The sequence below is a fragment of the Podarcis erhardii genome, assembly GCF_964252035.2.
Source record: "Podarcis erhardii genome assembly, chromosome: 1".
In the NCBI taxonomy this organism is placed as follows: domain Eukaryota; kingdom Metazoa; phylum Chordata; class Lepidosauria; order Squamata; family Lacertidae; genus Podarcis; species Podarcis erhardii.
The window spans coordinates 58,633,387-58,659,565 of NC_138497.1; the positions used below are offsets into that span (position 1 = coordinate 58,633,387).

General features: G+C 43.1%; 3 protein-coding genes across 5 annotated transcripts in view; all 3 read left to right on the forward strand.

Moving 5' to 3' along the window:
• The first annotated feature begins 704 nt into the window (after positions 1-704).
• Positions 705-7,347, forward strand: LOC309327380 (CD59 glycoprotein-like). Its single transcript, XM_081836618.1, has 4 exons — positions 705-775; positions 4,113-4,205; positions 5,639-5,740; positions 6,807-7,347. Exons 2-4 carry the CDS (start codon positions 4,142-4,144, stop codon positions 7,004-7,006), a joined length of 366 nt encoding a protein of 121 aa, XP_081692744.1. The 5' UTR covers positions 705-775; positions 4,113-4,141; the 3' UTR covers positions 7,007-7,347.
• Positions 7,348-10,903: 3,556 nt separating this feature from the next.
• LOC309327162 (guanylyl cyclase-activating protein 2-like) lies at positions 10,904-21,479 on the forward strand. 2 transcript variants are annotated; one of them, XM_081836287.1, is made up of 6 exons: positions 10,904-12,678; positions 12,923-14,084; positions 14,259-14,408; positions 17,765-17,873; positions 19,948-20,076; positions 20,507-21,479. In XM_081836287.1, the coding sequence occupies exons 2-6, from the start codon at positions 13,890-13,892 to the stop codon at positions 20,674-20,676; spliced, it is 753 nt and encodes a 250-aa protein (XP_081692413.1). In that variant the 5' UTR covers positions 10,904-12,678; positions 12,923-13,889; the 3' UTR covers positions 20,677-21,479. The 2 variants fall into 2 exon arrangements, with proteins under 2 accessions (XP_081692413.1, XP_081692414.1); XM_081836288.1 differs by lacking the exon at positions 19,948-20,076 and having other exon boundaries at positions 10,914-12,678.
• A 3,640-nt stretch (positions 21,480-25,119) lies between these two features.
• LOC309353109 (uncharacterized protein) overlaps positions 25,120-26,179 on the forward strand; it is a 42,956-nt gene continuing 41,896 nt past the window's right edge. Inside the window, exon 1 of one of the 2 annotated variants that reach the window (XM_081882176.1) lies at positions 25,120-25,343. Coding sequence is in view for 1 of the 2 variants with exons in the window: in XM_081882175.1 (XP_081738301.1) it covers positions 25,725-25,756 (32 nt within the window). In the remaining variant the exon portion in view is untranslated. Of the gene's footprint in view, positions 25,344-25,709; positions 25,757-26,179 lie in introns of those variants that run through there. The other variant, XM_081882175.1, reaches the window with a different exon arrangement.

Here is a 26,179-nt window from a genome sequence, read left to right on the forward strand (position 1 = left end):
AGGAAGCGGCGGAGAATCTGCTGGATTGCATAGAGAACATCCCGTTTTCTATTTCCAGGCGCTGCAGCTGAGCAATAATTAGCAGGTGATATTTGATCGAGGATCTATCAGAGTTCCGTCCTGGGCGTAGCCAGGAATTATGTTTGCGGGGGGGGTGGCGCAGGACACCCACCTGACACCATCCTCTGGCAGATTCGGAATGAAAAGTCTCAAGAACAGTTGAATTACTTTCTTTTGACCCCAAGTGCTCAGAAAAAAAATCTCTCAAATTCTTTCTACGCTTTCTACATTTAGTTAAATATTTCTATTGATTGACTTGATTTAGGAGGGGGGCTGTTGCTCCCCCTCCCCGCTATGCCCATGAGTAGCGTTTATTTACCTCTCTCACACCAGTGACAGAGAAGTGCTGTGTACCGTGCATTTAAAGCACATAACTTCCCCCAGGTATCCTGGGAACTATCATTTACCTCTCGCCGAGCTACAATTTCCAGCACCTGTAACAAACTGCAGCCCCCGCCCATTTTTTTAATAGAACAGAGGGGAGCTGCAAATACCTATCAAAGGCAATTTTGGAATTACTGGCGACGGAGCCGTTCCCGCTAGTTAACCCATGACGTCACCCTCTCCGCTAGCCCTTAAGCCAATCAGGAATCCCGCCCTCGGCCAATGAGGATAAACCGAGGCTGGCTTTTGCTCTATAAAAAACAATTTCCCAAGGCCGAGCGGAGCAGCTGAGAGGCGTGTGTAGGTGGAAGCACGGAGCAGTCGAGGAGGGGTGAGTGCAAGGGGCCTTTTCTTCCGCCAGGGCTTTCTTGATCATCAGCGACCCCCCCCCCCGCCCGCGGCTTCTCCTCCAGTCTTTCCAGCGCCTTCACTCTCTCCCTTGGCGCATCGCGTTGCAAGATGCGAGCGGCGCGAATGGGGTCGGATCCCTGGGCGGATCCGGGAGGTGGGCGGGTCATTATGGGGAAATCCCGTGGAAGGCATTCGGGAGCGGCAGCGGGACCGAAATACAGTAGTCGCTCTCTTCGTAGGCCGGTCTCGCGGAGAAGCCGAGGCAGGCGCAGCAATGCCCGGTTTCGAGCGCGGGGATTGGAGGACGCAGCGCCGATTCCCACCTTCCCGCTGCACGAAGCGAAGGGAAATGCGCACCTACTGCTGCTGGGGGAGAGGTTTCCGTCATGCTGGAGATCATTATCGTTATTTATATAATAAATGCACAGGCTTGTCGTATATAAGGCCCTTCCAAGCTCGTTGCTCATTCCGGCGCATGGGCAGGGCCACAGGTGTAGCCTTAAATATCAATAAATAATCAAATCAATAAAAGTCCTTAACTGAGGCTCTGTCTTGCCCCAACAAAAGCTGGCTGCCCCCGCCCCCCAAAAAATATCCTGGATACGCCCATGGTGGGGAACTGGATTCACTACATTTCTGTATGATCCGGATCGGTTGCACTGGGAGTTGGGGGGAAATAATGGAAGTCTGTCTCGGTCTCTAGAGGCGGTGGCTTGTCTACTTAGCGATGGTCTGAGGTAGGAACCTGTAATGTGCGCAGCTCCTGCCATTTATTCTCATCAGGCGGAGAAACGTTATTGTAAAGAAAACGGTATTTAAAGGTATTGTCAAATGAAACTTAACAAGAGGAAAGAGGGGAGGTGTAAAATAGCATCCTACATTTCACAAGGCAAAACGTTACACGAAGGTGCTGCAGACCCAACCTGGTGTGACCCAACCCTACTTGCTTGTGGAAAGTTTGCTGCCTACTGAGGAATATGTATTCATGTGGCTCATGGCTGATTTTCCATCTGGGCCTCTAGAGCAGAGCTTTACAGACTTTCCATGTTGGTGACATGCATCATTTCGCAAAACAGTAATTAAGTTTTGCTAAAACAAAACAAATTCCTTCCAGTAGCACCTTAAAGACCAACTAAGTCAGTTCTTGGTATGAGCTTTCGTGTGCATGCACACTTCTTCAGATACACCAGAGGTGCTAGCACACCAGAGGTTAAACTCTTTCCAGCCCTGGGAGGAGCGCTCTGAGCATTCGCGCAACACACCTACACACTGCAGCCCACACACTAACATGTCGGAACACCTCTTCCGTTGGAGAGGAATTCATCCTGTTTTGTTATTACTGTACTTCAAAGTGAACTGTTGTGTGGGGAAATGGCAACCAAAAAAAGCAATGAGCTGCATTGCTGAGTTCAATTCTGGTCCAGTCTATAGGCTCTGTGAAAGCAAAACTGGAGGAAGGAAACTTTGGCCAAGAAGCTTTGACTGATGACTGAGGTGTCAAGCAGGCAGAAATGTTTTGTTAGAAGCAGAAATATTGACAAGACCGCAGTCCAGATAAGAGGGTTCACCAGTTTTAAAAAGAAAAGAGCTTTGTTACTGCATGCAGCTATCAGTGCTGGGTGATAAGGTTTGATACCACATCAAGCCCATAAATAACAGAAACTGTTTTTGCAGTTTTCTCGTCTTGTCACTGCTACAGAATGAATTTTAGTTGAGTGTAAAAGAGAGAATTAAAGCAACAAGTCATCAAACTGGAAACAGTTTTTGGGATGTTTGGGAACAGTCTTATTTTTATCCTCTGGATTCAATCTTAGTTTCATTGTTTCCACACAAAGTTTTTCCTGATGTCTTTTGTGCTGTGGTATATTTTGTCTGCAGAAGAAAAACATTGCTTTCAGATTCCATTCTTGCTGCTAGTAAATAAACATTTTTCTTTGATTTTTAGCTGGGCTAATCCTCAGTTTTGAATTTCCTAGATCCTATATATTGGCTGTGAATCCAAGAACTAAGGAGCTTGTTTCCATTCCTGGGATTCCATTGGTAGATACGTTCTTCTCAAGCCAGAAGGCCAAGTAGTTAGGACAACTAGGCTTATGCAATATGCTTTTACTAGTGGTGTTTAGGTGGGGTGTTTAACTGGTGGAGTTTAGGTGGTCCAATATAGTATTTAGCAATGGTTAAATAAGTTGTACTTGATTACAGTACATAAGATTATAATTTTGTACATAACAGCCACTTCAAATTTCAAATTTTATTAAACGGTCACAGACCAGATTGGATAACAGCCACTTTGTAATTTCCTTGCCAGAACATTCATCCATATATGATGCGCTATTAGATTTCTCTTTGGTCAGAGGAGGTTGGTCTATGAGGGCAAATGGGGCACTACCCCAACTTCAGTCAACGCCCACCTGCCTCCTTATTTAGAACCAGCCCAGAGGGTGGCACTGGCTATCCATTTCCACCTCCTCAGTGTTGGCGTTGTAACCTGATGAGGGTGGGGCAAGCCAAGACTTAGTTGTCTCCACCTGTCTCTGACTCTGGCTTGAACTACAATTGGTCTCCTTACATTCTGCCCCTATGGTAACATAGGACAGTGCATATAGAAAATGGGTGACATGCCAGTCCTCATATTTTTTTTTGCACCACACATTTTCAGTGTTACCAGATTTGCGCAAGACTGCTGTTTTGGCCTTGTCATTAGTGCTGTTACTTTTTTCTTGCTCCAGAACAGCTTGATTAAACTACAATTTGCCAAAAGAAATAGAATTGTGGCTGCAAATAAAGTTATTGGCACCAAAGAGGGATTGGAGTGGTTGTGCATCAGTGGGTAAAGGGGTCTCATTAAGGGGTGGCAATGAGAGTTTGGCGTAGAAATTGGGAGGATTTGCCCACAATTTAAGAGATGCAAGTAAATTTCACTCTTGTGTAAGACCTCTGTTAAGCAAACAGAAATGGGTGTTGCGCCCCACAAAAAAAGCACATGCCTCCATTTTGCTCATTGTGAGGCATGTTAACAAAGGATGGTGACATTTGCTTTTGTGGTATTGTGCAGGTTGGTTGGTTGCTGTAGTGGAAGTCTACACAAGGTTTTCCACTAACACAACTGGGCTTGCCTCTCTTCCCCCCACAAAATGCTCTAAAATTGGCTCTGGTGGGGGTTCGGAGGATTCCAGGACAGCTCAAGGATGAGGGGGTTGGGGATTGTTCCATCTGGCAAGTTGAAAAGATTCTGCTGACAACAGTTGCCGTAGTGCTACATTGAATTGTTGCTTCAGAACATCCAGCACCAACCAAACTGTGTTTTTGCTTTATAGGCTAAGGCTGGAAAAATAATAACTGGAAGATGAAGACTCTTGTTACCACCGTTTTGATCGCCACATTTGTTCTGACTTTGTTCAGCCACTTTGGTAAGTATGCAAGTGCGCTATTAAAAATAGTGTGAACTTAGAGCAAGGCACTGAACAGAGGAGGTGGGCTTCACGAAAAGGGGTTCAGGGGCTGGGAGAGAAATGTGGACTTGAACAGTTGTTGCTGGTATTTCCCCTAAAGAGTAATAGATATGGGGGGCGGTTTCTGGTGGGCTATGATTCTAGTAGGCCAAGGAGGACTTGCTTAATTTTGACTCCTGGAGGCAAACCTACTGGGATGTGGTAGGTTCTTCCTTTGTAGGTAGGTAGTTCTTCAGAGATGCCAGCCACTGCATCTTATGGCTTATGGCTCATAGCTTAATCTATACTTGTGATATTATACTTGCGGTATTGCTATTGAAACTGGTTTGTGCTGACTCCAGCTGTATTGTAGTCAGATCTTCTAGAATTGAATCGGGAACTCTAGAACGGACTTCTTCATATGGCTCTTTTGCATACATACTAGATTATACTTGGTTCCCTCGATGAGAAAAGCCTTGCATTAATGCCACAAACTATTTTTATTTATTTGGTTTAAATTTATAACTCCTTTTTTCCTTTCCATGGGAAACCTGTGATGACACACAATAAAATTACATAAAGTTGTTCAAAACAACATTAGAATACAATGATACAGGCAGGGATGTTCCTCCAGAGGTAGTTGGACTCCACATCTCATATATATCTTGCCTATGCTGACAGGACTGATGGGTTTTGAAGTCCAGTAATCTCTGGAGAGGGATGCGGGTGGCACTGTGGGTTAAACCACAGAGCCTAGGGCTTGCTGATCAGAAGGTCGGCGGTTCAAATCCCCCGGACGCCCATTGCTCTGTCCCAGCTCCTGCCAACCTAGCAGTTGGAAAGCACGTCAAAGTGCAAGTAGATAAATAGGTACCGCTGCGGCGGGAAGGTAAACGGTGTTTCCGTGCATTGCTCTGGTTCACCAGAAGTGGCTTAGTCATGCTGGCCACATGACCCGGAAGCTGTACGCCTGCTCCCTCAGCCAATAAAGTGAGATAGATGAGCGCTGCACCCCCCCCCCAGTCGGTCACAACTGGACCTAATGGTCAGGGGTCCCTTTACCTTTACCTTAATCTCTGGAGGATTGTAGCTTCCCCTGTTGGAAGGACAAAAGAGATCATTCAGAGTGCAACTTAAGGATGAATTCTATTGTTACTGTTAAAGTGAACTAGGTGGTGGTGGGGAGTTTTACAGAGCAACCAGGTAAGGTGGCATGATCTTTACTAAAGCAGTATGTGCTCTGATGAGCTGTGACATCTGATATGCCTTTGTGGTACGCTTAAACACTTTTAACTTATCTTTTAATTATTTCTACATCAATATTGTAGTTCAAGCTTGTTACCAGGAATCTAGTTTCATGATGGAAGCCTGCAATAAGACCATCTTCTATTCTCCTCCCCTCTTTCATTTAGGAGCTGCCTTAAAATGTTATCAGTGTCTGGATGGTATAGGTCCATGTAAAACGAACGTCACATGCTCGGGTGATACTGATTCTTGCATATTGGTAAACTTGGGTAAGTATGCTGCCTTATCTGATTCATGTGTAACTTGTGATTAAGTACAATTTTAAAAGAACTATTTTCTTTACTTCATTATGGTCAGCACTTGTATTTTATGCATTTTTTCCTCCCAACTCACTGAAGTGAGGCCTTTTCTTCAAATTATTTTAGGGATAGGTTGTTGAGGAGATTGCATTGGTTTAAATATGGCATTAGGCAAATTTAATTGTCCTGCTTCTGACTCTTCTCTCCCCATCCTCATTAACATTCTTCATTAACTGCTGGTTGTACACCTAGCATTGTACTTTTTTGGGTACATTTGATGATGTGGAAGTCTCTGGGCTGATTTAATTAGATGAAACATTAAGGGAAGGTGGTAGGGGTCCCTGAGCATTTTAAAGTTGGGCAATCCATGAGAATGGATGTAACCTAATACTTGTAAGAAAATTAGTTTATCTTTCTTGCATTGTACCACAAAAAGTAGAGCTCTCTCCCTGAGACACTGTTCTTGATATGGTGATAGATTTTTTTGGAACATGAAAGTGAATTTAAAATGTTTTCATAATAAATGCATATTAAAAACAAATGTTGAGTGATAAATTATACAAACTACATCTTTTGTACTTAAAGAAGTAAAGTAGGTCTTGGATTCAATGTGAAATTATTGTACACATTTTCATTTCCCCTTAATTTTCTCCTTTGCCCCTGTGCAGAGAAGCAAATGGGTGTTGGATGGTTACTTTGGCTTGATACTATTGCCTTTGTTACTGGAATAGGAAGCTGGCTGCTTCTTCAAATAGCTCTTGTAAAGTAAAATATCTCAAATACGATTTGGGGGCAAACACATGGTTTATTTTTTTTCTTTTTAGATGCTGTCTCTATATTTTTATGACAGTATTTTAAAAGCCACATTGCGTGTTTTGAACAGATAGGCAATATTTTTTTAAATAAGTGTAAGGAAGGTATGGAAGACTTAAATAGACATTCTTAAACTCTTCTCCCCCTCCCCCAATTTTCTTGCTCAGCAGGAAAGCAAACTACTTTCCATAAAATCTTGTGTTTGTGTTGTTGTTTTTTTAAGGTACTGGAAGAAATATCTCTACGTGCTGGAAATACTCCAACTGCGAAATTGACTTTATTGAGAAAGAATTCAAGACTGGAAACTTCAGATTTCATTGCTGCCAAAAAGATTTGTGTAATGGCAGCCCAATTACAGCAGGTAGTAAGATGGTCCTTGGCTTAACTTCTGTGCTGATCGCAATCCAGATGCTCTGCTTCTGATCTGGAGTAGGAAATACTTTGAACAAAAAGAAGTCATTTCATACCTATTGACAAATAGCCTTGTAAGAGAGAGCACCACACATTGAGAACAGACACCGAACAAATCAGGGAAAATGGAAAGTAGAATAGCAAAACTTGTTTACTACATTGTAGTCACTGCATTGTGGGTTTTTCTTTGTGGTGCTTCATTCTACTTGTAAACTTGTATCACTTTTGTGCACTTAAACTTTTCATAGCAGAGTTTTTGAATCTAATGAAACTGCCAACTTATTTTTCATCTTTTCCTATCTGTAAGACTTTTATCTCAATAATAAAAGTGTCTACTTGACATTTGAACTGCATACCCTTTCATCATGGGACTCTGTTTCCATACCACAACTTGCAACCAGTTGCACCCGTAGAAAGCATATATTTGCTGGCTACTGTCAAATACACTTACGGTTCCTATTCTTTCTTCCCAACATGGCTATAAGGAAGTATTTCTAGTGAGGCATATTTCACATGGTGGGTAAGAGTTCAGAAGGCGTTATTTGGACAGTCCTAATCTCCACTTCATCATAAGTTTCCTCATGCCAATGCTTGCAGTAACCTTGTAGTCCAGTGACCCTGAGCAGCGTCTTGTGACATCCCATCATGGGTCCGAGTGTATTATTGTACTCTAGGATTAAATGGGGCAGCATTTCAGACAATGTTTTATCTAGATCTGCAGCTCACAGATAATAGACACTCACTGTCTAGTGCCAATTTTTCTGTGTGTTCTATTTAATTTGCCTGCCAACAATCCCTGGAATCTCAATTCTGCAGCACATGTTTAACTTACCCAACAAGCATGATGGGATGTTTTATAATTCGCTATGCAAACAGCAGCTTGGTTGGTGATGTTTTGTTGCTTTTATACTTGTTTATGCACAACCTTTCACGTGTTTAAAATATTTCTAAAACCACAATGGCACCCTCACTCAATAAGTGGTGTGCCTTGATAAGGATTGCTAAATTAGTTGAAATGCTTTCCAACTATGAGTTCAGAGCAATGATGGGGATGTCACTGGCCATTTATTAGTGTCACTGGATAACATGAAGGTTACTTGAACATTGCCCAATAGTCCCCTGCTCCCATCTATGCCAAAGCTGCTATAGGAAACTGGTTCACCAGAGCTGTCATGTTTAAAAGTAGGGACCCATCACAAATTTTGCACAAGTGGGTAGATGGAAATGAAGGTCATTTTCAAGGTGATGTGGATAACATGTTGCTGCCTGAGACGAAATAGGCTACCTTTAGGAAACTGCTGCAGCTTGTTTATTAACCTATTTGGATAGGCTTTAAATCAAAACGAAGGCAAAGAGATGTGCTATAAAACATAACAGAAATGGAACTCCCATGTTGAAGGCTAAGGTGTTGTAAAAGCACGCAATACCGTAATTAGGGCAGAAACATGACTCTGGACTTCAGTATACTTAACAAGGTACCTAATAATTTTCAATATAAAATACTATGGTTTAAATTGAAGCTCCCAATTATACATGCAAAGTTATTCAACTCCTCCATGGTGGGTGGATCTATTGCAGCTGGCAATTCCTTCCTCCTGGAAAAACAACAACATAAGATTGTGGAACCCATCACAATGATGTAGCACAGGAGTTGCAGCCACCTGTCTCTGGAATATGAGTAGCCCTTTGCTTACAGATAAGTATACTTGCTTGCACAAATAGTTTTAGATCCATGCCCCCCTTTAAAATATGCCTAAAGCAACTCCTTATGGTTAATAGTACAATAATGCTCATGTATAAACTATTACTAACAGCTTGGCTGGTAGCCAGATTCTACGCCCAGATTTGTAGGCACAAATCATCCTCTAGAATAAAATAGTTTACTAGGGGAAAGCTGATGTCGCCCTTGGGGCGCCTCAGGGTCAATTTTTATGGTAGCCCAAATCTCAGTTGTACGCGTATATGTACAGGTATATATCTCAATTTTAATTCAGGAGCTACTGCTGCAAACTGCTCCAATTGTATATTTTATCTTTATGAATGCTGTCATTATTGTGTTATACAAGCTGGTCTGACCGTAATAAATTGTCTATTAATTAAATTTCTATTCCACCCTTCATCTGGAGATCACATGGAGATTTGCAATAGATTTGCAGTTGGAGTTCAGTTAGAAGAGCATTGTTTTAGGCAACTGCTCTCAAAAAATAAATCCATCATGCAGTTCAGTTATTCAGACATCAATGATTCAGTCATTCTCAACCATTTTTCCATAGAATGTTTAACCAAGAGTGTCTGTTAATGGTTCACTGAGAATGGCTCACTTCTGTTGGGCTGGTGGAATTCTACTGGAAATGTTTACATATTTTACTACAAAACACTTGGAATAATATAAATTCATTAATGTTTGCTGAAGTCCTGAAAAAAAATCAGAGCTATTATCAAATTTCACAAATGCATTCCCTGTGTTGCTGCTTATTGTTCATCTGCTCATCTAGTGAAAGAAAATGGTATTACCTTCGTGTTAAAAAAGCATAGTTTTATTTATCTCCAGAAGCAAATGAACCGGCATGCATATAAAACCGGTAAAAAGCAATCAATCTTTGCATGTAACCTGATCCTGAAATTAGTTATAATTGCAAGAGAAAACATCATTAAACATTATAGGCAGGTCTAAAAAAAAATATTACCTGAACAAAAAAGCCCTGGGACAACAACTGTGTCCCTGCAAAGTGAACTGCTAAGTAAGGGAGTTGTTATTGAAAAAGCCCTGTAATGGGAATCTGTCTATCTTATCCTCCAGGGTAAAGCCTGAGCAGAACCTTATCAGCTGCTCTTGAAAAGGATTAAGTGTGGGATAACCAGTCTCATACAATCATCATACTTAAGTCTGATTAATGCATGAAGGGGTAAGACCATAGAGAAAACTATCTTGCCAGGCTTACCTCACTTTGGGAGCAGCTAGGCAATCAAGCCTATTGTTTTCTCCCAGTAGCTGAGAAGCTCAGTGTGTGAGGTTTCAGCTGGTTGCTCCAAGGCCAGACCGCATGGTTCCAACAAGCCACTCTTGAGTTCCTATACCAATTAAGTTAGGAATATTCACTACTTCAGAACTAAGCCAAGTTTTATTGCCTGTGCAACATTTTTTTGAATGCTGTATGGAAAAGCACATGAATCTGGCCTCTGATGAGTTTGTAAGCAAACCATTTTTAATGTGTTTATATCTTATTGAAAATATTTCAATTAAATGAAATAAAGTGAAGAAATAAAAAAAGGAATAAGTAAACCATTTTAAACTTACTGAACTTGTGGTCTTTTTGTATGCTAAGGGAAGAGGCGAACTTTGGAAGGCACTGAGCAGAGCATATTTTAAAGGTCTAACAGCCCATCTTTCCACATTTTACTTTGCTGCATATTTTGTGATTTTAAATCTCTGCTGGGGTTCTCTCACCAAAGAGTACTTGCCCCAAACCTGGATCTAGGCATCCAGAAATTCTTGAGCTCCCAGTATTTGTTGGGGCAAGCCATGACTGTTAAAGTGTATAATATGGCTTTAAATATAAGATGTAGGTGTGGCCTTTGTAGAGTCCTCCTTAACCCCTTTCTGTTTTAACATCCTGAATGTAATTTGATATCATTAGCAAACTTGGCCACCTCACTAGGTAAAGGTAAATGGACCCCGACCACTAGGTCCAGTCGTGGCCGACTATGGCGTTGCGGTGCTCATCTCGCTTTATTGGCCGAGGGAGCCGGCGTACAGCTTCCGGGTCATGTGGCCAGCATGACTAAACTGCTTCTGGCGAACCACAGCAGCGCACGGAAACGCTGTTCACCTTCCCACCAGAGCGGTACCTATTTATCTACTTACACTTTGACATGCTTTCGAACTGCTAGGTTGGCAGGAGCTGGGACCAAGCAAGGGGAGCTCACGCCGTCACAGGGATTCGAACTGCCAACCTTCTGATCGGCAAGTCCTAGGCTCTGTGGTTTAACCCACAGCGCCATCTCACTACTTAACACCAAATATAGATCATGGGGTGGTCATGGACGCAGTTTTGAAAGGTAACAGTGACAAATAGCTGGAAGCAAACAACCATTTGGGGAGGGGGTGGCTATGAACACAGCTCAAGATGACAAATGGTGTTGGAGGCAACACACAGGTTGCATTAAGAGGCTGAGAAACATAGGTGGGGTTTGGGGGGCGTTGACCACTGATGAAATTCTGAAAGGTAGTGATGACCAAGTTGGACTTGAAGCTGTAGCTTCTTGCAGGATAACTGGGAAGCTGTTCTGCTTCTTGATACTCAGCCACACCTGTAGCTTGAGGCAGCTGCCCCAGGAACTGAAGGGTAGGCCCTGGTTTGGTTAAGGTCTTTGTAAGAAGACTTCAGCTCAAGCAGGACACTGAACACCTCCTTGTAAGGAGCACAGGATTGAGAGGAGATGCTGTTAGGTAAGGATTTCTTACCTTCAGACTGTGGCTGATGCTCTAGGGAAGTTTATATGGTTTCCCCCCAAAGGACCCACATGAGTCCCTATATGCTTTAGCTTACACTAAAGCTTGTGCTTGGTCTAAAATGATCTTTCTCACAAAGTCCACCTTAGCTTGGCGGTGGGAGGCATGTGACCTTCTCCAGTAGTTTCTCCCCATTCAGAACTGTCAGGTGAGTTCTGGCTGTTTCTTGGCTCTTGAGGAAACATCCACCAGCTATCATGGACCACCAAGATATCTTCCTAATAAATGGCATGGACAGGCCTGCCTGCTGGGTTTGGCCAGCATTCCTGACAACATACACACACACTCTCAGAATCATCTCTCTCTGCAGGAACCTGACCTTAAAGTTGATATCTGAAGTTTTCATTGCATTTGTGTCGTAAATCTGCTGGAATAACTTTCCCATGGTAGACTGAGCTGTATTGATTGATGGCAACACAGTCTCCCTTTGTAAAGCTTCCTCAGCACTATGTATTTCTTCAGAATTAATAGAATCAATGGTAAATAATTCCTCAATGAAGAAAATCTGGGTCCAGACTAGCTGTCTCATTTTCCATTATGTTGAATCTCTGCAGATGCCACAATGGCAAGCCATACGCAATGAATTGTATTGACCTTTCTCAGGCTCTTGTTATCAAAGCTCACTCACAACTAATTAAACCTGGCATGTGATGATTCATCCTGCATGTTTGTTTCCTTTTCTTGTGAAAACTAAGTGGTTATAAAGCATTTTCACGGCAGCTAGCATTTTAAAATCTCAAAGAGACTACTTCTGTCCCTGTCATTCTGGTCCCTGCTCCTGCTTTATGATGAAAACAATGGACAGGATGCAGTCATATCCTAACCTCACTTAGGTCCGCTTTCTACACAAACCTCTGAAAGATTCCTTTCTTCCTGTCCCACCAAGGTCTGAAGTATGTTTGGTGCCCAGGCTGTGGAACTTCCATTGCAGGGAGACCATTTAGCCCCCTCTTTGTTGCTCTTCTGAACTAAATTTAAGACACCTTTTTATTTAAACAGGCTTTTGACCTGTCAAACTTATATGTTCTATCTGCTGTTGTTTTTAACAGGCTGTTTATCTTTTTGCTGTTGTTGTTCCTAGTTGTATGTTGGTTGTTGTTAGCCACATTGGCCAACACTATGTAGCAAAGGTGATGATAAAAATATTCTTCCACCTCCTAAGCAGGGCAATGTATGCTTGTACAGTGGTACCTCAGGTTAAGTACTTAATTCGTTCCGGAGGTCTGTTCTTAACCTGAAACTGTTCTTAACCTGAAGCACCACTTTAGCTAATGGGGCCTCCTGCTGCTGCTGCACCGCCGCTGCACGATTTCTGTTCTCATCCTGAAGCAAAGTTCTTAACCCGAGTTACTATTTCTGGGTTAGCAGAGTCTGTAACCTGAACCGTATGTGACCTAAAGCGTATGTAACCTGAGGTACCACTGTGCACCTATTGGCAAAATCTGTGTGTGTTATATGTGAGGATAGTTAAACCTGCTTTCCCTCGTGCCATGGTCCCAATCCATATCAGCGTTCCCAGCAGCTGTATTTAACCTTTTATAAATCTGAGATCCGGCCATGAATTTCCCACAACCCCATCTTTTTGTGCTGTCAGAATCATACACTGCTATGCCTCAAACAAACACCAAAAAGTGTCATTTCTTCTATTTTGTAAAAAAAAAGTTACTTTGGTATTCATTAGTCTTAAGCTTCTTACATGTTTTCCCCAATATACATATTTCTGCATGGACAGTGGATAACCTGAATAATGTGTGTATTGTTTTTAAATATTTGTTAATAACCTTTTACAAGGGGACAAGGGTGCCAGCTTGAATAAAATATTGTGGGAGCCCTGGTAAGCCCCATCCCACATAATCACATGACACATTGCACACACACCATTTGAATGGGAATCTCCATCAACTGTGGGAGGCAGCCCCTCAAATATTTTATTGTGGGAGGCAAAGCCACCATGGCCCCTAGGAATTGGCTCCTGTGCAGGGGGATTGCAACCAACAAGTGATCTAACTGAATGCCCTTGCCCTACTTTTCCAATTGCAGGATGCCTCCGCTGTAGCTATGTCGTTGCTAAGGTTTGTTGTACTTTGTTGCAGCCCAGTTCCAAGACTGCATGCAATGTGGTCAACATGAGTGCATTGGCATTATTAGAACTCCAAAAATATAACTGTGATGCAAGCTACTCTGCTAAGAGAAAATGCTCTCAATTGTCTGGACGCAACAAGAAAGGCATTGTGTTTGGATTATAGAAGCTGCCCTTTGTTCTGGTTTAAAGCTTTAAGACAAATCTTTGTTTCATAACATCACTGTAAATTACTTACACTTTCAGGGTAGAATATTTATAAGGCATTTGAAGCCTCACTGGGGTTTAACTGTTCTTAGAGCATGGGGCAGCTCCACACTGGTAACATGAAAGGAACAGAGGTGGCAGAATTACAGGATATGTACAAAAAGTTTGTTCTAGAATGCCCCAGCGGAGGTCTCCATTTGCATGAATTTAAGCAGTTTTTTGGCATTACCAGCCAGAGTGAAGCATCTGAATATGCTGAGAATGCATTTAAATCCTTTGACACGAATGGGGTGAGTATAATTTTCAAAAACACTTGTAGATAACTTCTGTGTACATCCATCTAATTTAGGTTGGAATTATCCTAGAAGCACCCAGCAAAAATTATGATTGTTCTGCCATTTCTGTTTGGATAATTTTAAAAATATTGATGTTTTCAAGTGATTGCTTTTCTATTAATGTTTCAGGATAACATGATAGACTTTTTGGAATACGTAGCAATTTTAAATCTAGTACTCAGAGGGAAACTTGAGCACAAACTGAAGTGGTCATTTAAAGTGTACGACACCAACAGGAATGGCTTTCTTGATAAGGCTGAACTAAGGAAAATGGTAAAGGTAAGAAGTCCTTCTAGAGGAAGAGGGGCCCCCAGCAATGACTTGGCAGGATTACGCCAAACCATGAGAATGGTTGACCCTCTTTACCATGAATTATTATTTATTTCACTGCATCTATATCCCACCTATTCTCCAAGGAGCTCAAGGTGGTGCTCATGATTCTACCTGTCTTCACACAATCCCAACAACCCTGCGAAGTAGGTTAGGCTGAGAGGTGGCGTCTGGAGGAAGGCCATCCAGTGAGCTTCATGGCTGAGTGGCGATTTGAACTCTGGTCTCCAAGGTCCAACAACCTAACCACTACACTGGCTTTTAGCTGAATCTAAAAGACTACTAAAAGAAATGTAAGCTGAATGGCAGGTGTGCTATACATCCCAGGTGTCAGGTGAAGAACGGGGTGGGGAGGGGGAAGAGATCAGCCTTATGGCATGATTTAAGTCAAAATTTGAATGCTGCACAATGATCATATTGAAAGGAGGAAAATGAGAGATTGTTTTCATTGGTATCATTAATATGCATACACACAGCTGCCCTTTCCAATCTGACCGGGACATGGAAAGAAAGGCACAGATCACTACTCTGGGACAAAGTCTAAAAATATATACAGTATATATACAAATTCTGGATTGAGAGTGGGGAGTAAGGAACTCCCAGGTATCTTAGCAACTTTCTGTACTTGTCTAGAGAGGCTGCCTTAGTTTATAAGAACCCCAATTGTATTGAAAAGAATCAGTGCCAGAATTTTTGACCTGAAGTTCAGGTTGCATTGTCCAGGGCTTTGTGGATGTATTTCTCAGTTTTTCTGACTTGCTGCTGCTAGTGTCTAATTTGCCGACGCTGCCTTGTTTCCTTGTTATGCACACCTCACTCACTGTCTGACACAAACTGCTCCCTTATTTTGCACCCTCCTCTGTTGGGGTGTACATGGTTTGTCCCTCCATCTGCTCTGAATGAAAACAGACTCATCTGTGGGAGTTTGACAAAATAATGCCTCCACATTTAGGGCACTGAATAAGCTTTATACTGGCTGCTGCATGCAGGAATCTCCCAACCTCCCCTGGGAAAGTAAATGGCTAGATACATCAACTCCAAAAGTGCTGATAGCCTATAAAAAAACATATGGAGAAAACAACCTCTAAAAACAATGTCAGGAAGAATAACAGAATCTATGCCCATATTGGTCCACAGATAGTGTCTCACCCCAGAGAAGTTGCTCCAGATCTTGGCCAGTGTGTGTGTCATTAAAGCACATATAGTGGGAGCATTGATTTGTGCAAGAAGATTTATCATACATTGCTTAATACCCAAACAGTCTCTAAGTGAAAACAAAATAAAAAAATTCCTTCCAGTAGCACCTTAAAGACCAACTAAGTTAGTTCTTGGTATAAGCTTTCGTGTGCATGCACACTTCTTCAGATACACTGAAACAGAAGTCACCAGACCCTTCTATATAGTGAGAAGGTGGGGAGGGGTATTACTCAGAAGGGTGGTGGGAATGGGTGATAGGCAGATAGCTGTGATGAGCCTGTTGACGACTCTTAACGACTGCAATAGGTCTTACAGGAAAAAGCAAGGGGTGAAAAGGTGAAAAATGGCTTTGTCATGTATAATGAGATAAGAATCCAAGGTCTTTGTTCAGACCAGGTCTCTCCATGGTTTTAAGTTTGGTAATAAGTTGCAATTCAGCAGCTTCTCTTTCCAGTCTATTTCTGAAATTCCTTTGTAATAGAACAGCTACTTTGAGATCTTGTATAGAATGTCCTGGGAGATTGAAGTGTTCTCCTACTGGTTTCTCTGTCTTGTGATTCCTGATGTCCGATTTATGTCCGTTTATTCTTTGGCGTAAGGTTTGGCCTGTTTGTCCAATATAGAGAGCTGAAGGACACTGTTGGCATTTGATGGCATACACAATGTTAGACGATGAGCAATTAAATAGTCCCGAGATGGTATGTGTGATGTTGTTGGGGCCAGTAATGGTGTTGTCCGGGTGTATGTGGCAGCAAAGTTGGCATCTGGGTTTATTGCAGGCTCTGGTGCCAGTGTCCGTGTTAAGTCTGGTTGTAGTATTATTGTGGGTTAGGAGTTGTTTAAGATTGGGTGGCTGTCTGTAGGCAATGAAAGGTCTTCCTCCCAGAGCTTGAGAAAGAGAACTGTCATTGTCCAGGAGAGGTTGTAGATCTCTGATGATGCGTTGTACTGTTTTAACTTGGGAGCTGTATGTGATGACTAGAGGTGTCCTGTTACTTTCTTTTTTTGGGCTGTTCTATTACAAAGGAATTTCAGAAATAGACACTATATTGGACAAACAGGCCAGACCTTACGCCAAAGAATAAACGGACATAAATCGGACATCAGGAATCACAAGACAGAGAAACCAGTAGGAGAACATTTCAATCTCCCAGGACATTCTATACAAGATCTCAAAGTAGCTGTTTTACTACAAAGGAATTTCAGAAATAGACTGGAAAGAGAAGCTGCTGAATTACAACTTATCACCAAACTCAAAACCATGGAGAAACCTGGTCTGAACAAAGACCTTGGATTCTTATCTCATTATACATGACAAAGCCATTTTTCACCTTTTCACCCCTTGCTTTTTCCTGTAAGACCTATTGCAGTCGTTAAGAGTCGTCAACAGGCTCATCACAGCTATCTGCCAATCACCCATTCCCACCACCCTTCTGAGTAATACCCCTCCCCACCTTCTCACTATATAGAAGGGTCTGGAAACTTCTGTTTCAGTGTATCTGAAGAAGTGTGCATGCACACGAAAGCTCATACCCAGAACTGACTTAGTTGGTCTTTAAGGTGCTACTGGAAGGAATTTGTTTTGTTTAGTCTCTAAGTGGTTTACAAAAGGATTTGCATGGACTGCCAGTTTGTTACCAGGCCAAGTCAAGGTTTTACTGCTGGTATATAAAACTGCTAATGGCTTGGGACTAGTTTACTTGCGACATTATCTTGCCTCATACATACCTGTTCAACCACTTTCATCAACAGAACTTGAAGTTTACAAATGCCATATAATGTTTGTTCTGCATTTGAGAGGAACAATTTTTTTTTAGTGCAGCAAAATCTATCCTTTACAATCCCCTGCCTACTGACATTAGGTGAATGCTCTCACTACTGTATATTGATTTAGGTGCCTGCTGAAATCATGTTTATTTCAGCAAGCCTACCCAGGCATGGGTTTTAGTTCGCTATGTTTGTTACTTTCTACCCCTGCCTTCGTCCCCTTCCTCTTCTATTTCCCTTGTGTGTTGACAACCAATTTGTAAGTGACTTTGTAAAGTGCCATGTATGGACAGTGCCATATAAATAGTGTTTTTTAAAATTATTAAATTAATTTCCCCCAGAGTGTCTATAACGTCAAACAAGGATGGGAAAGAAATATGGATACTCAGATGTCAACCCCGGAGGAAGTGTGTAACAGAATATTTCAACTTATGGATGAAAATAATGATGGTAAATGTACTTTATTGTTAGAATTATCTGTGGGCTTCCAAAAAGTGGCAGTGGCTTGTAAGTGATAGTGGGTCCAATGGCTCTGCATTTGCCGTAGAGGGGGAAGTGAGGGGCAGATTGGGGTCGTCAGCTTGGGAAAGTAGCTCTTCTAGGAGAAGGAATCTCTGATCCCAAACTTCCACTGCTTTGTAGGGTATCTTCGAGAGAAAAATGGTTAGGGAGTAAACCCTACATAATTCCATAGTAGAGTCCCTAATACAGGTGGCGCCTTGTACACCTCCTTCCGGCAACTCCTGCAGCCAAGCTGTTGCCAAATGTATTGCTCTGCTGTCTTTTGGACCACATCAGTGAGTCCTGTACTTTGGGCAGCCCAGGACCTCCACACACTGTCCAGGTTTGTGTCCTGGGGAGGTGAGTTTGGTGCGGCTAACACAGTGGTTTGACTTCACCCTGAAGACGCACTCCACTGTCTTCTGAGACAGAGAGATGTCAACAATTCCTCTTTGAACAAATATGTTGAGATATACTACCTGGGAACAATGCTGACCATTCGGAAAAAATGAACTGGCAAGTTAAGTTTTAGCTTTCAGGCTCACTGCCAAAAAAGGAAAGTGCCAGGCTGTTTCTCCCCCAGCATCTGTGTCTTTTAGCTGTGCACTTTAAGTGAATGGATGGCTTTTGTATTAGGTGCTACTCCCATATCTGCTCCAAAAGTGAAGGGTTCTGTTCTGGACCCACAAAAGAGTGCTGGGCTCAACCCTAGGCTAATCATCCAAATACTCAGGCCTCTGCCTCTAGGCCCTGTCAGGTTCCACACTTTAATTTCAAGAGCCTGCAAGCTCTAATATTGTTGCATAACACAGTACCGTCAGTGCAGTCATATTTTCAATATAACACAGAAATACTAGTTTTCAGGCATATCTCTGCTGTTGACACATCACGTTTCAAGAACAGAAGACAAATATTTGAAGCCATTTGGCTCAAATGCTATTCATAACAACAGACTGTTGCATTCTATTTAGCTCGCTAATTTGTGGATGAAGACCTGCATTTTGAGAATCAATCATACAGGGCTTAAACCGTCCTAGCCAGGAGTGAGAGGAACTCCTCTGTCCAGAAGCTCCCACATACCCACTGCCTCTCTGTAGCTACCAGTTTTAGCACAGCAGCCTGGTCAGTTTTATACTAAAGCTTTGCTGCTGAGAGAGAAGTGCCCCCCAGGCTCAGCCTATTACTGGATCCTCTCTCTCCCCCCAGGGAAACACATAACAGTTTGCAAACTATTTGCAGAGCCCTCTCATTTTGCCTTCCAGTTTTTTGTTACACTGGTGTATGATGGAGTCTTGAGCATTAGCTGTTATGGACGCTTGGTCGCTGCCAGTTATGCAAGATTGGCAAATGCCACTAACTTTACAGCTGTTTGTTCAGAGGCAAGTCCCACCTTATTCAATTGGACGTACTCCCTTGAAAGTTTGTTTAGGATTGCAGCCTAAGTTAATTATCTTGGGGAGTTTGGGAAGAATGGCCAATCATGTAGAAAAGAGGGCTAAGCCTTTCTGATAATGCCTCAGCTGCGAGCTATGATATATACACAATAGAGGTTATCGAAATAAGACGTCTCAGGACAGCTGCTCAGTTGCATAACTGTTCGGCTGGCAGAACAATACAGTTCTTAGTGACTCACTTAAAAGACTCCCTGGGAGGAACCTAAGATTCACCAAAACTATACAGAAAACAATGTTTTGACTTTATTGTTTATTAAGAAGTATCCTGATTAAAAACTGAGGTCAGTGGCTTGGCTTCAGGAAACTGCAAGTACAACATGCCCCCATGGCTCCTCTTTTCCTTCCATGTCTGACCAATAGTGGCTGGGAGGAAGAAGAGCTGCAAAGCAACACTCTGCACTTGTTTCCCCTTTCTGTTGCTCAGACTCCATTTCCCCTATGTAAAGGGGAATAATACTGGCCTATCGTATAATATGATGGAGCTCAGCAAATGAATTACTTTGCATGTAAGATAATATTCATTTATGGGTAATGATAACAGATAATCTACTTTGGTCTTTCCGTGGCAGAACAAGACTCCACTCTACAAAACACTTGCTCTGAAGCAAGGATGTCAAACTCAAAGAGCTCAGAGGAACAAATTTCATGCTTAGTAGAGGACCAGGAGTGTCACAGGCATATTTTCACCAACAAATGTAGTAAGAAGCCAAACCACCAATTTCAATCCAATATACAACTAAAGGGGTGGGGGGCTTAAGCTCTCTTTCTTTAAACATTTATAGCAGTAAAAGGGCAATAAATGAAATATTGCTGTGCTCTGGGGGCTCCTAAAGCAAATTTCCTGAGTAACCATAACTACTCACCCATCTGGCATTGCACAGCAATTCTCTTTTTAGAATATACACTACAGTCACTACACTATTCAGTAAGAGCAAATGGCAAGCCATCACTTGCATGATACGAAAGGCGTTGGCTTCCCAGTCCCAAAGATGATTCTGACCTTTGTTGTGTACACTGGATATTCCTTAAAGTTCTGATGTGTCTCCTAGCTTGTGTTTGATACCCTGATCTAGTGGTTTAAGTTATGGCCGAACCTCTTTTAATCCACTTTTGAAATTATTCTTCCAGGAAAAATTTCACTGAAAGAGTTTGTTGATGGAGTGCAAAGAGATGAGTGGGTAAGGAAAATGCTAAACATAGATCCCACAGAATGGATCCTTGAACACCAAAGAAAAAAGAATGCAGATGAAAAGGACCAAACACTGGAGGAAAAAGACATGTCGTCAGACCTTCCCTAGCATTGGTTATTGTATGTGAAATATTTTCAGCATGATGGCACTTTGATCCCATGAAATGAAAAGTATAAAATGGGTCAAGGCATTTTAGCTATTATATAATCTAAGCAGTAGTTATGAAGTTGAGTACTATCTCTTGATCATTTTCCAGAATAACATCTTTCAGATAATCAAGCAGAAAAAATAGGTTCCAAGGGTATGTGATATCCTAACATATCAGAGATATTAACTTGAACATATTTCCAGAATATTTCTGTCTGAGAACAATTCCAAAATATATGTATGTAATCTGCTTTATTTAATCCACATCACCAATATTTATCTGATCCTAATTTATATATTCAATTCATAAGGCATTAAATGCCATTCACAGAAAGTTTTTAAATAGTTCTCCTTTAGGAAGAAATTATAATAGAATGGAAGTTGTCCCAAATCCAGTTCCATTGTTTCCTGGTTATTCTTTGACCCAAATCTTGCACCCATTTTCTCATATATGCATCCTAGTTCTGATCAAAGCATAACCAAAGGTCATAGAATCTTGCAATTATGCCTTCATTCAAATAAGAGAGAAAAAGAATACTTTTTGAGCACTTGTCACAGTGGGAGATGAAACTCATTTCCAAGGAGTATGTACAAGGAAACCAAAAGACAGCTGACTGAATCTTGCTAGAGAACTAGTTTAATATTTCAGAGTGCTGGCATGGTTTGGGGACTAGTACTGCATACATATGAGCTTGCATTTGCACTCTCATAAAGTCTGTTCAACTCAATCATTTTTTCAATAAATACAAATTCATTTAAAAAATCAAATGCTTCTGCCTCTAGAGGAGCGTCAACTTATAAAGCTGTGCTGAAATTCATTTTGCTTCAAAAAGTCAGAATGAAACAATACATACTCATGTAACTAGCTAAAAACAGCATTGTGTGTGCGCGCATTAAGGCAAGCAACTGCTGTGCCTGAACAGCATTTCCAGCCAACAAAAAAGAAAGATGCATCAGAAAAAACTGACTCAAGGCTGAGCCAGGCTATTTTAAGCAATGAGCTGTCAAGCAACTACTGCGATCTCCTCCACCCCTCCCAAGCTTAGGCTTAACTTGTATGGATGTTCAGCAGTACTTAGCTCTGGAATCTCTCTTAATTAATAAGAGGAGCCACATAAAGTGATAATGAAAGTACAAGTTGAATTCTTTTGAATGACCCCTACCAGTTTTCACACATAAGAAAAATGCTTTTCCGGGAAGAGAAATACCCTGGCTCGAGAAGCAGTTCACTTAAGATATAATGCACTTCTGCAAGTGCTTGAGGACAGCAACTATCTTTTTAGAAATTAAAATTTTCCTCCACACACTTAAGAAGCTTCCAGGCTTTTGCTATTTTTAAGCAGGATTCAACCACATACTGTCAATTCAGGTTGCTCAATTATCGTTGTCTGGGAGGCCTTTCACAGCAAACCTGATTCCTTAAAAGACTGGACTTTTTGCAACAAGGAATGTGACAGAAAAATGCACTAGAAAGTACGGGATAATACTTGCTTTGCTGCAACCTCAATCTCCCCACAAACAAATGTGAGTAAAATGCATATTATATTGACAATGTTGCCTGGTCTCCCTGCAAAAGTCAGGATGAATGCTCAATAAATGGTATGCCTGGAAGTGTGAAAAGAAGCTGCAAGTTTAAATGATAATAATAATAAATAATAAACTTTTATTTATATCCCGCCCTTCCCAGCCGAAGTCGGGCTCAGGGTGGCTAACATCAAATATATTGTAGTCTTATTGGAGTTCACCGATTGGGTCTGCGTTGCTCCGGGACAAGAGGAAGGAAGTCAAATGACACTGAGTTGGTTCAAAGAAAGAGTTTATTCTGCTCTCCGGATAGCAGAAGGGACTTGTGTGATTAAGCCCACAACAAGTCCAAAGAAATGAGAAGTTTCATGCAGTATATATATCCTCCAGACACCCTCTCCGCCTTCCCCAGTCACGTCAGCTTGTATACGCAGGTTGACATCACATATGTTCTGCTCTGGTACTCTTAACCATAAAAGGATCTTCCTTCCTGTACTTCTGACCATAAAAGGATCTTCCTTCCTGTACTTCTGACCATAAAAGGATCTTCCTCTTCCTACTCTTATCTGGGAAGAGGTCATAATCTCCGGGAATACGCTTTTGGCGTTTTTCCCGGACATCGGTCCCCACATATTTTGTGGTGAGCACATAAGATAAAGTATTGACGTGTTTTCTTTGTTCCCCAAAAGAGTCAGGGTCATCCCTTGCCGTGACTGATAAAGGAGAGAGCTTGTTTATGCAATTGTGTCTTTATTTTGCTTTAACTCAACAGTTCAAGTTTTACTCATTTTAAAATGCTCTCTTTTGAAAGAACAAAAGGGGGGGGTTTGAGTCAGTTTTAAACTTGCTAAACAAGAATTAAATTACCTCCTAAAAGCAGTTCAAAATCAAATTAAAGTCTAATTAGATGGCTTTCCGCAGGGTTAGGGTTGGGAACAGTAAGTGCTCATTGGCCCAATTGTTTACGTTGATCTTATATGGGCATGGGAGAATGCTGGGAGGCCTCTTTCATATTAGTTCTTATACAAAAAGAAAAGGGAAGTCAGGCTGAGCACTGACCAAAGGCCTGGTGGAACAACTCCATCTTGCAGGCCCTACGGAAAGATGTCCTGATCTCTTGTGGCAGAATGTTCCACCAGGCCGGAGCCAAGGCCAAAAAGGCCCTGGCCCTGGCCCTGGTCGAGGCCAGCCTAATCTCTCTGAGGCCTGGGATCTCCAAGGTGTTATTATTTGTAGACCATAAAGTCCTCCGTGGGGTGTACCTGGAGAGGCGGTCCCGTAGGTATGAGGGCCCTAGGCTGTATAGGGCTTTAAAGGTTAAAACCAGCTCCTTAAACCTGACCCTGTACTCCACCCGGAGCCTGTGCAGCTGGTATAGCACCGGGTGAATGTGATCCCATGGAGAAGACCCCGTAAGGAGTCTCGCCGTGGCATTCTGCACCCGCTGGAGTTTCTGGGTCAGTTTCAAGGGCAGCCCCATGTAGAGTGGGTTACAATAATCAAGCCTGGAGGTGACCGTTGCATGGATCACAGTGGCAAGATCAGGGTGGGAGAGGTAAAGGACCTTTGGGGAGGGAGGAGGAGAGGGGATGAAAATGACAAGTGTTTATATTACTGAGTGTTTTGAAATCATGAGCTTTTCCTGGGCTACTCATTCCGAATGAGTGAGAGAGGACCTCTAGTGGTGGTTCTAGAATCCATGGGAAAAAAATAAAAAGCGACCTAAACAGAAGACAGCTGGGTATTACCAGTGCTTTGGGGGTGGGTACGCAGGGGTACGCACATCCCTAAACATTTTGTGAATCTCTGTACGCACTTTTGTCCATTTACTGTATTTAATTTTCCCGATTTGAACTATAAAATGGTGGTTTTCTTGAGTCAAAATGAGAGTAAAGGTAAAGGGACCCCTGACCATTAGGTTCAGTCGTGACCGACTCTGGGGTTGCAGCGCTCATCTCACTTTATTGGCTGAGGGAGCCAGCATACAGCTTCCAGGTCATGTGGCCAGCATGACTTAGCCACTTCTGGCGAGCCAGAGCAGCGCACGCAAACGCCATTTACCTTCCCGCCACAGCGGTACCTATTTATCTACTTGCACTTTGACATGCTTTCGAACTGCTAGGTTGGCAGGAGCAGGGACTGAGCAACGGGAGTTCACCCCGTCTCGGGGATTCAAACCGCCGACCTTCTGATCGGCAAGTCCTAGGCTCTGTGGCTTAACCCACAGCGCCACCCGTGTCCCCAAAACGAGAGTACCGCTAACCATTTTTTTAAAAAAGAAAAAAAGAGAGCACTGGGTATTTGTTGAAAGAACAAATTTGAACATGGGCTTAGAATGGTAAAAACTATAGGCTAATACTGTATATGAGAAACTGAGAAACCACAACCAAACCTATTTTCTTAATAAAAGATGCGTTGTTGGCAAAGTCTCGCAGCCAGCAGCACCCCATACACCGCTGTAGCCAACAGAGTAACTTATTAAAGACCATAGTCCTCTTTTTCGAAAGCGCAGGTGCATTTCGGGACCCTCTGAGCAGCGCTTTCTCCACACCCCACCCCTACCCCATGCTCGACCCATGGCTCGAATTACAGGTGGGGAGCAGAAGACTCAGCTCACGACGCTCTCCACCCTTTCCTCCCTCCCTTTTAGCTCTCGTTTTCTGAATGCCACGCGAAGAAATGACCTGCGTTAAACTCGGGATACGAGGCTTTTGTATCCCCCCCCCCCGCCTGCCATGACACCTACCGGCAGGTGGATGGAAAGAGTTGGCCCAACACCGCAAGGGAGGGGGAAAGTGGCCGGACGGGTTTGGGAAGCCCTGCTCTCCGATTGGCTGCGCTCGACGCCTCTGCGCACGCACGCACGCCAGGTTCGCGCACGCACGACACGGCCGTCACGCCGAAGAGCGACCCGGTCCCGGCCAGCGGCCTTCGCTGGTGTGTCGGGATGACTCTCCCGGCTGGCTCTCCACCTGGAGGAGGCCGAGGAGGACGAAGAGGAGCAGCGGCGGCGGCCTATAAAGTCCGGCCTGCGCCCGCTCGGGTCCCGCTGAGGCGGCGGTGAGCGGCGCGTCGCTCCCGGCCGACACTCTTCCTTCCCTCAGGTGAGTTCGGGGCGCTGCCGGCCCCTCCCCCCCAACATCCGGGCTTCTGCAGAGAGAGAGAGAGAGAGAGAGAGAGAGCGGGTCGCCTGTCCAACGGAACCGAAGGGAGGCCCCGCCCCCTTCGCCCTTGGGGTTCTTACCTGGAACTCCAGGGAGGCAGGACCGTTGTCTCGGAGTCCAGTCCGTTGGATAACTTCGAGAGATACGGCCGTCCATCCTTTGAGATCCTTCTCGAAACCGGACTATTTCTTGTCTAGAGAGAGAGAGAGATTGATTCACCGGGGCGGGGGGAGTGACTCTCCCCCCCCCCCGCGTGCGGCTGTGTCGCTCAGCAGTTTCTCGAGGAGCCGAGGTCCTTCGCCCCACAACCCTTCGCGGGGAATGGAGGGGCAAAGGAAAGTCTCCTTAGCTTGGTCAGTCATTTGAGTTCTTTAGGGAGCTGCTTCCTTGTTTTAGTGGTGTTTGGGATTCACCTGAGAAGTCAGGAAGTGCTCCTTTCCTGGTAACTGCTCATTGGGTGCAGCGGGTGGGGAGTTCCTGTCGCCACTGCTGCCTTCTTAGGTAGAGTCATAGGACTCTACCTACTCCAACAGAACTTACTCCTATCTTGGAGTAAGTTCTGTTGGACCCAGTAGGACTGAGCTCTGAGTGGATATAGGACTGAGAGTCAGTTTTCTATACCCTGATGTGGTCTATAGAAGAAGCATTGGGTTGGTGACATCAAGTCAGGGCTGAAATACACTAGTGGCCAAAATTGTGAAAACCTTTTGGGAAAAGTGTATTTCCGAGGTTTGATGGCTAATAACACCACTTTTATTTTGAGCAAAACCATAAAA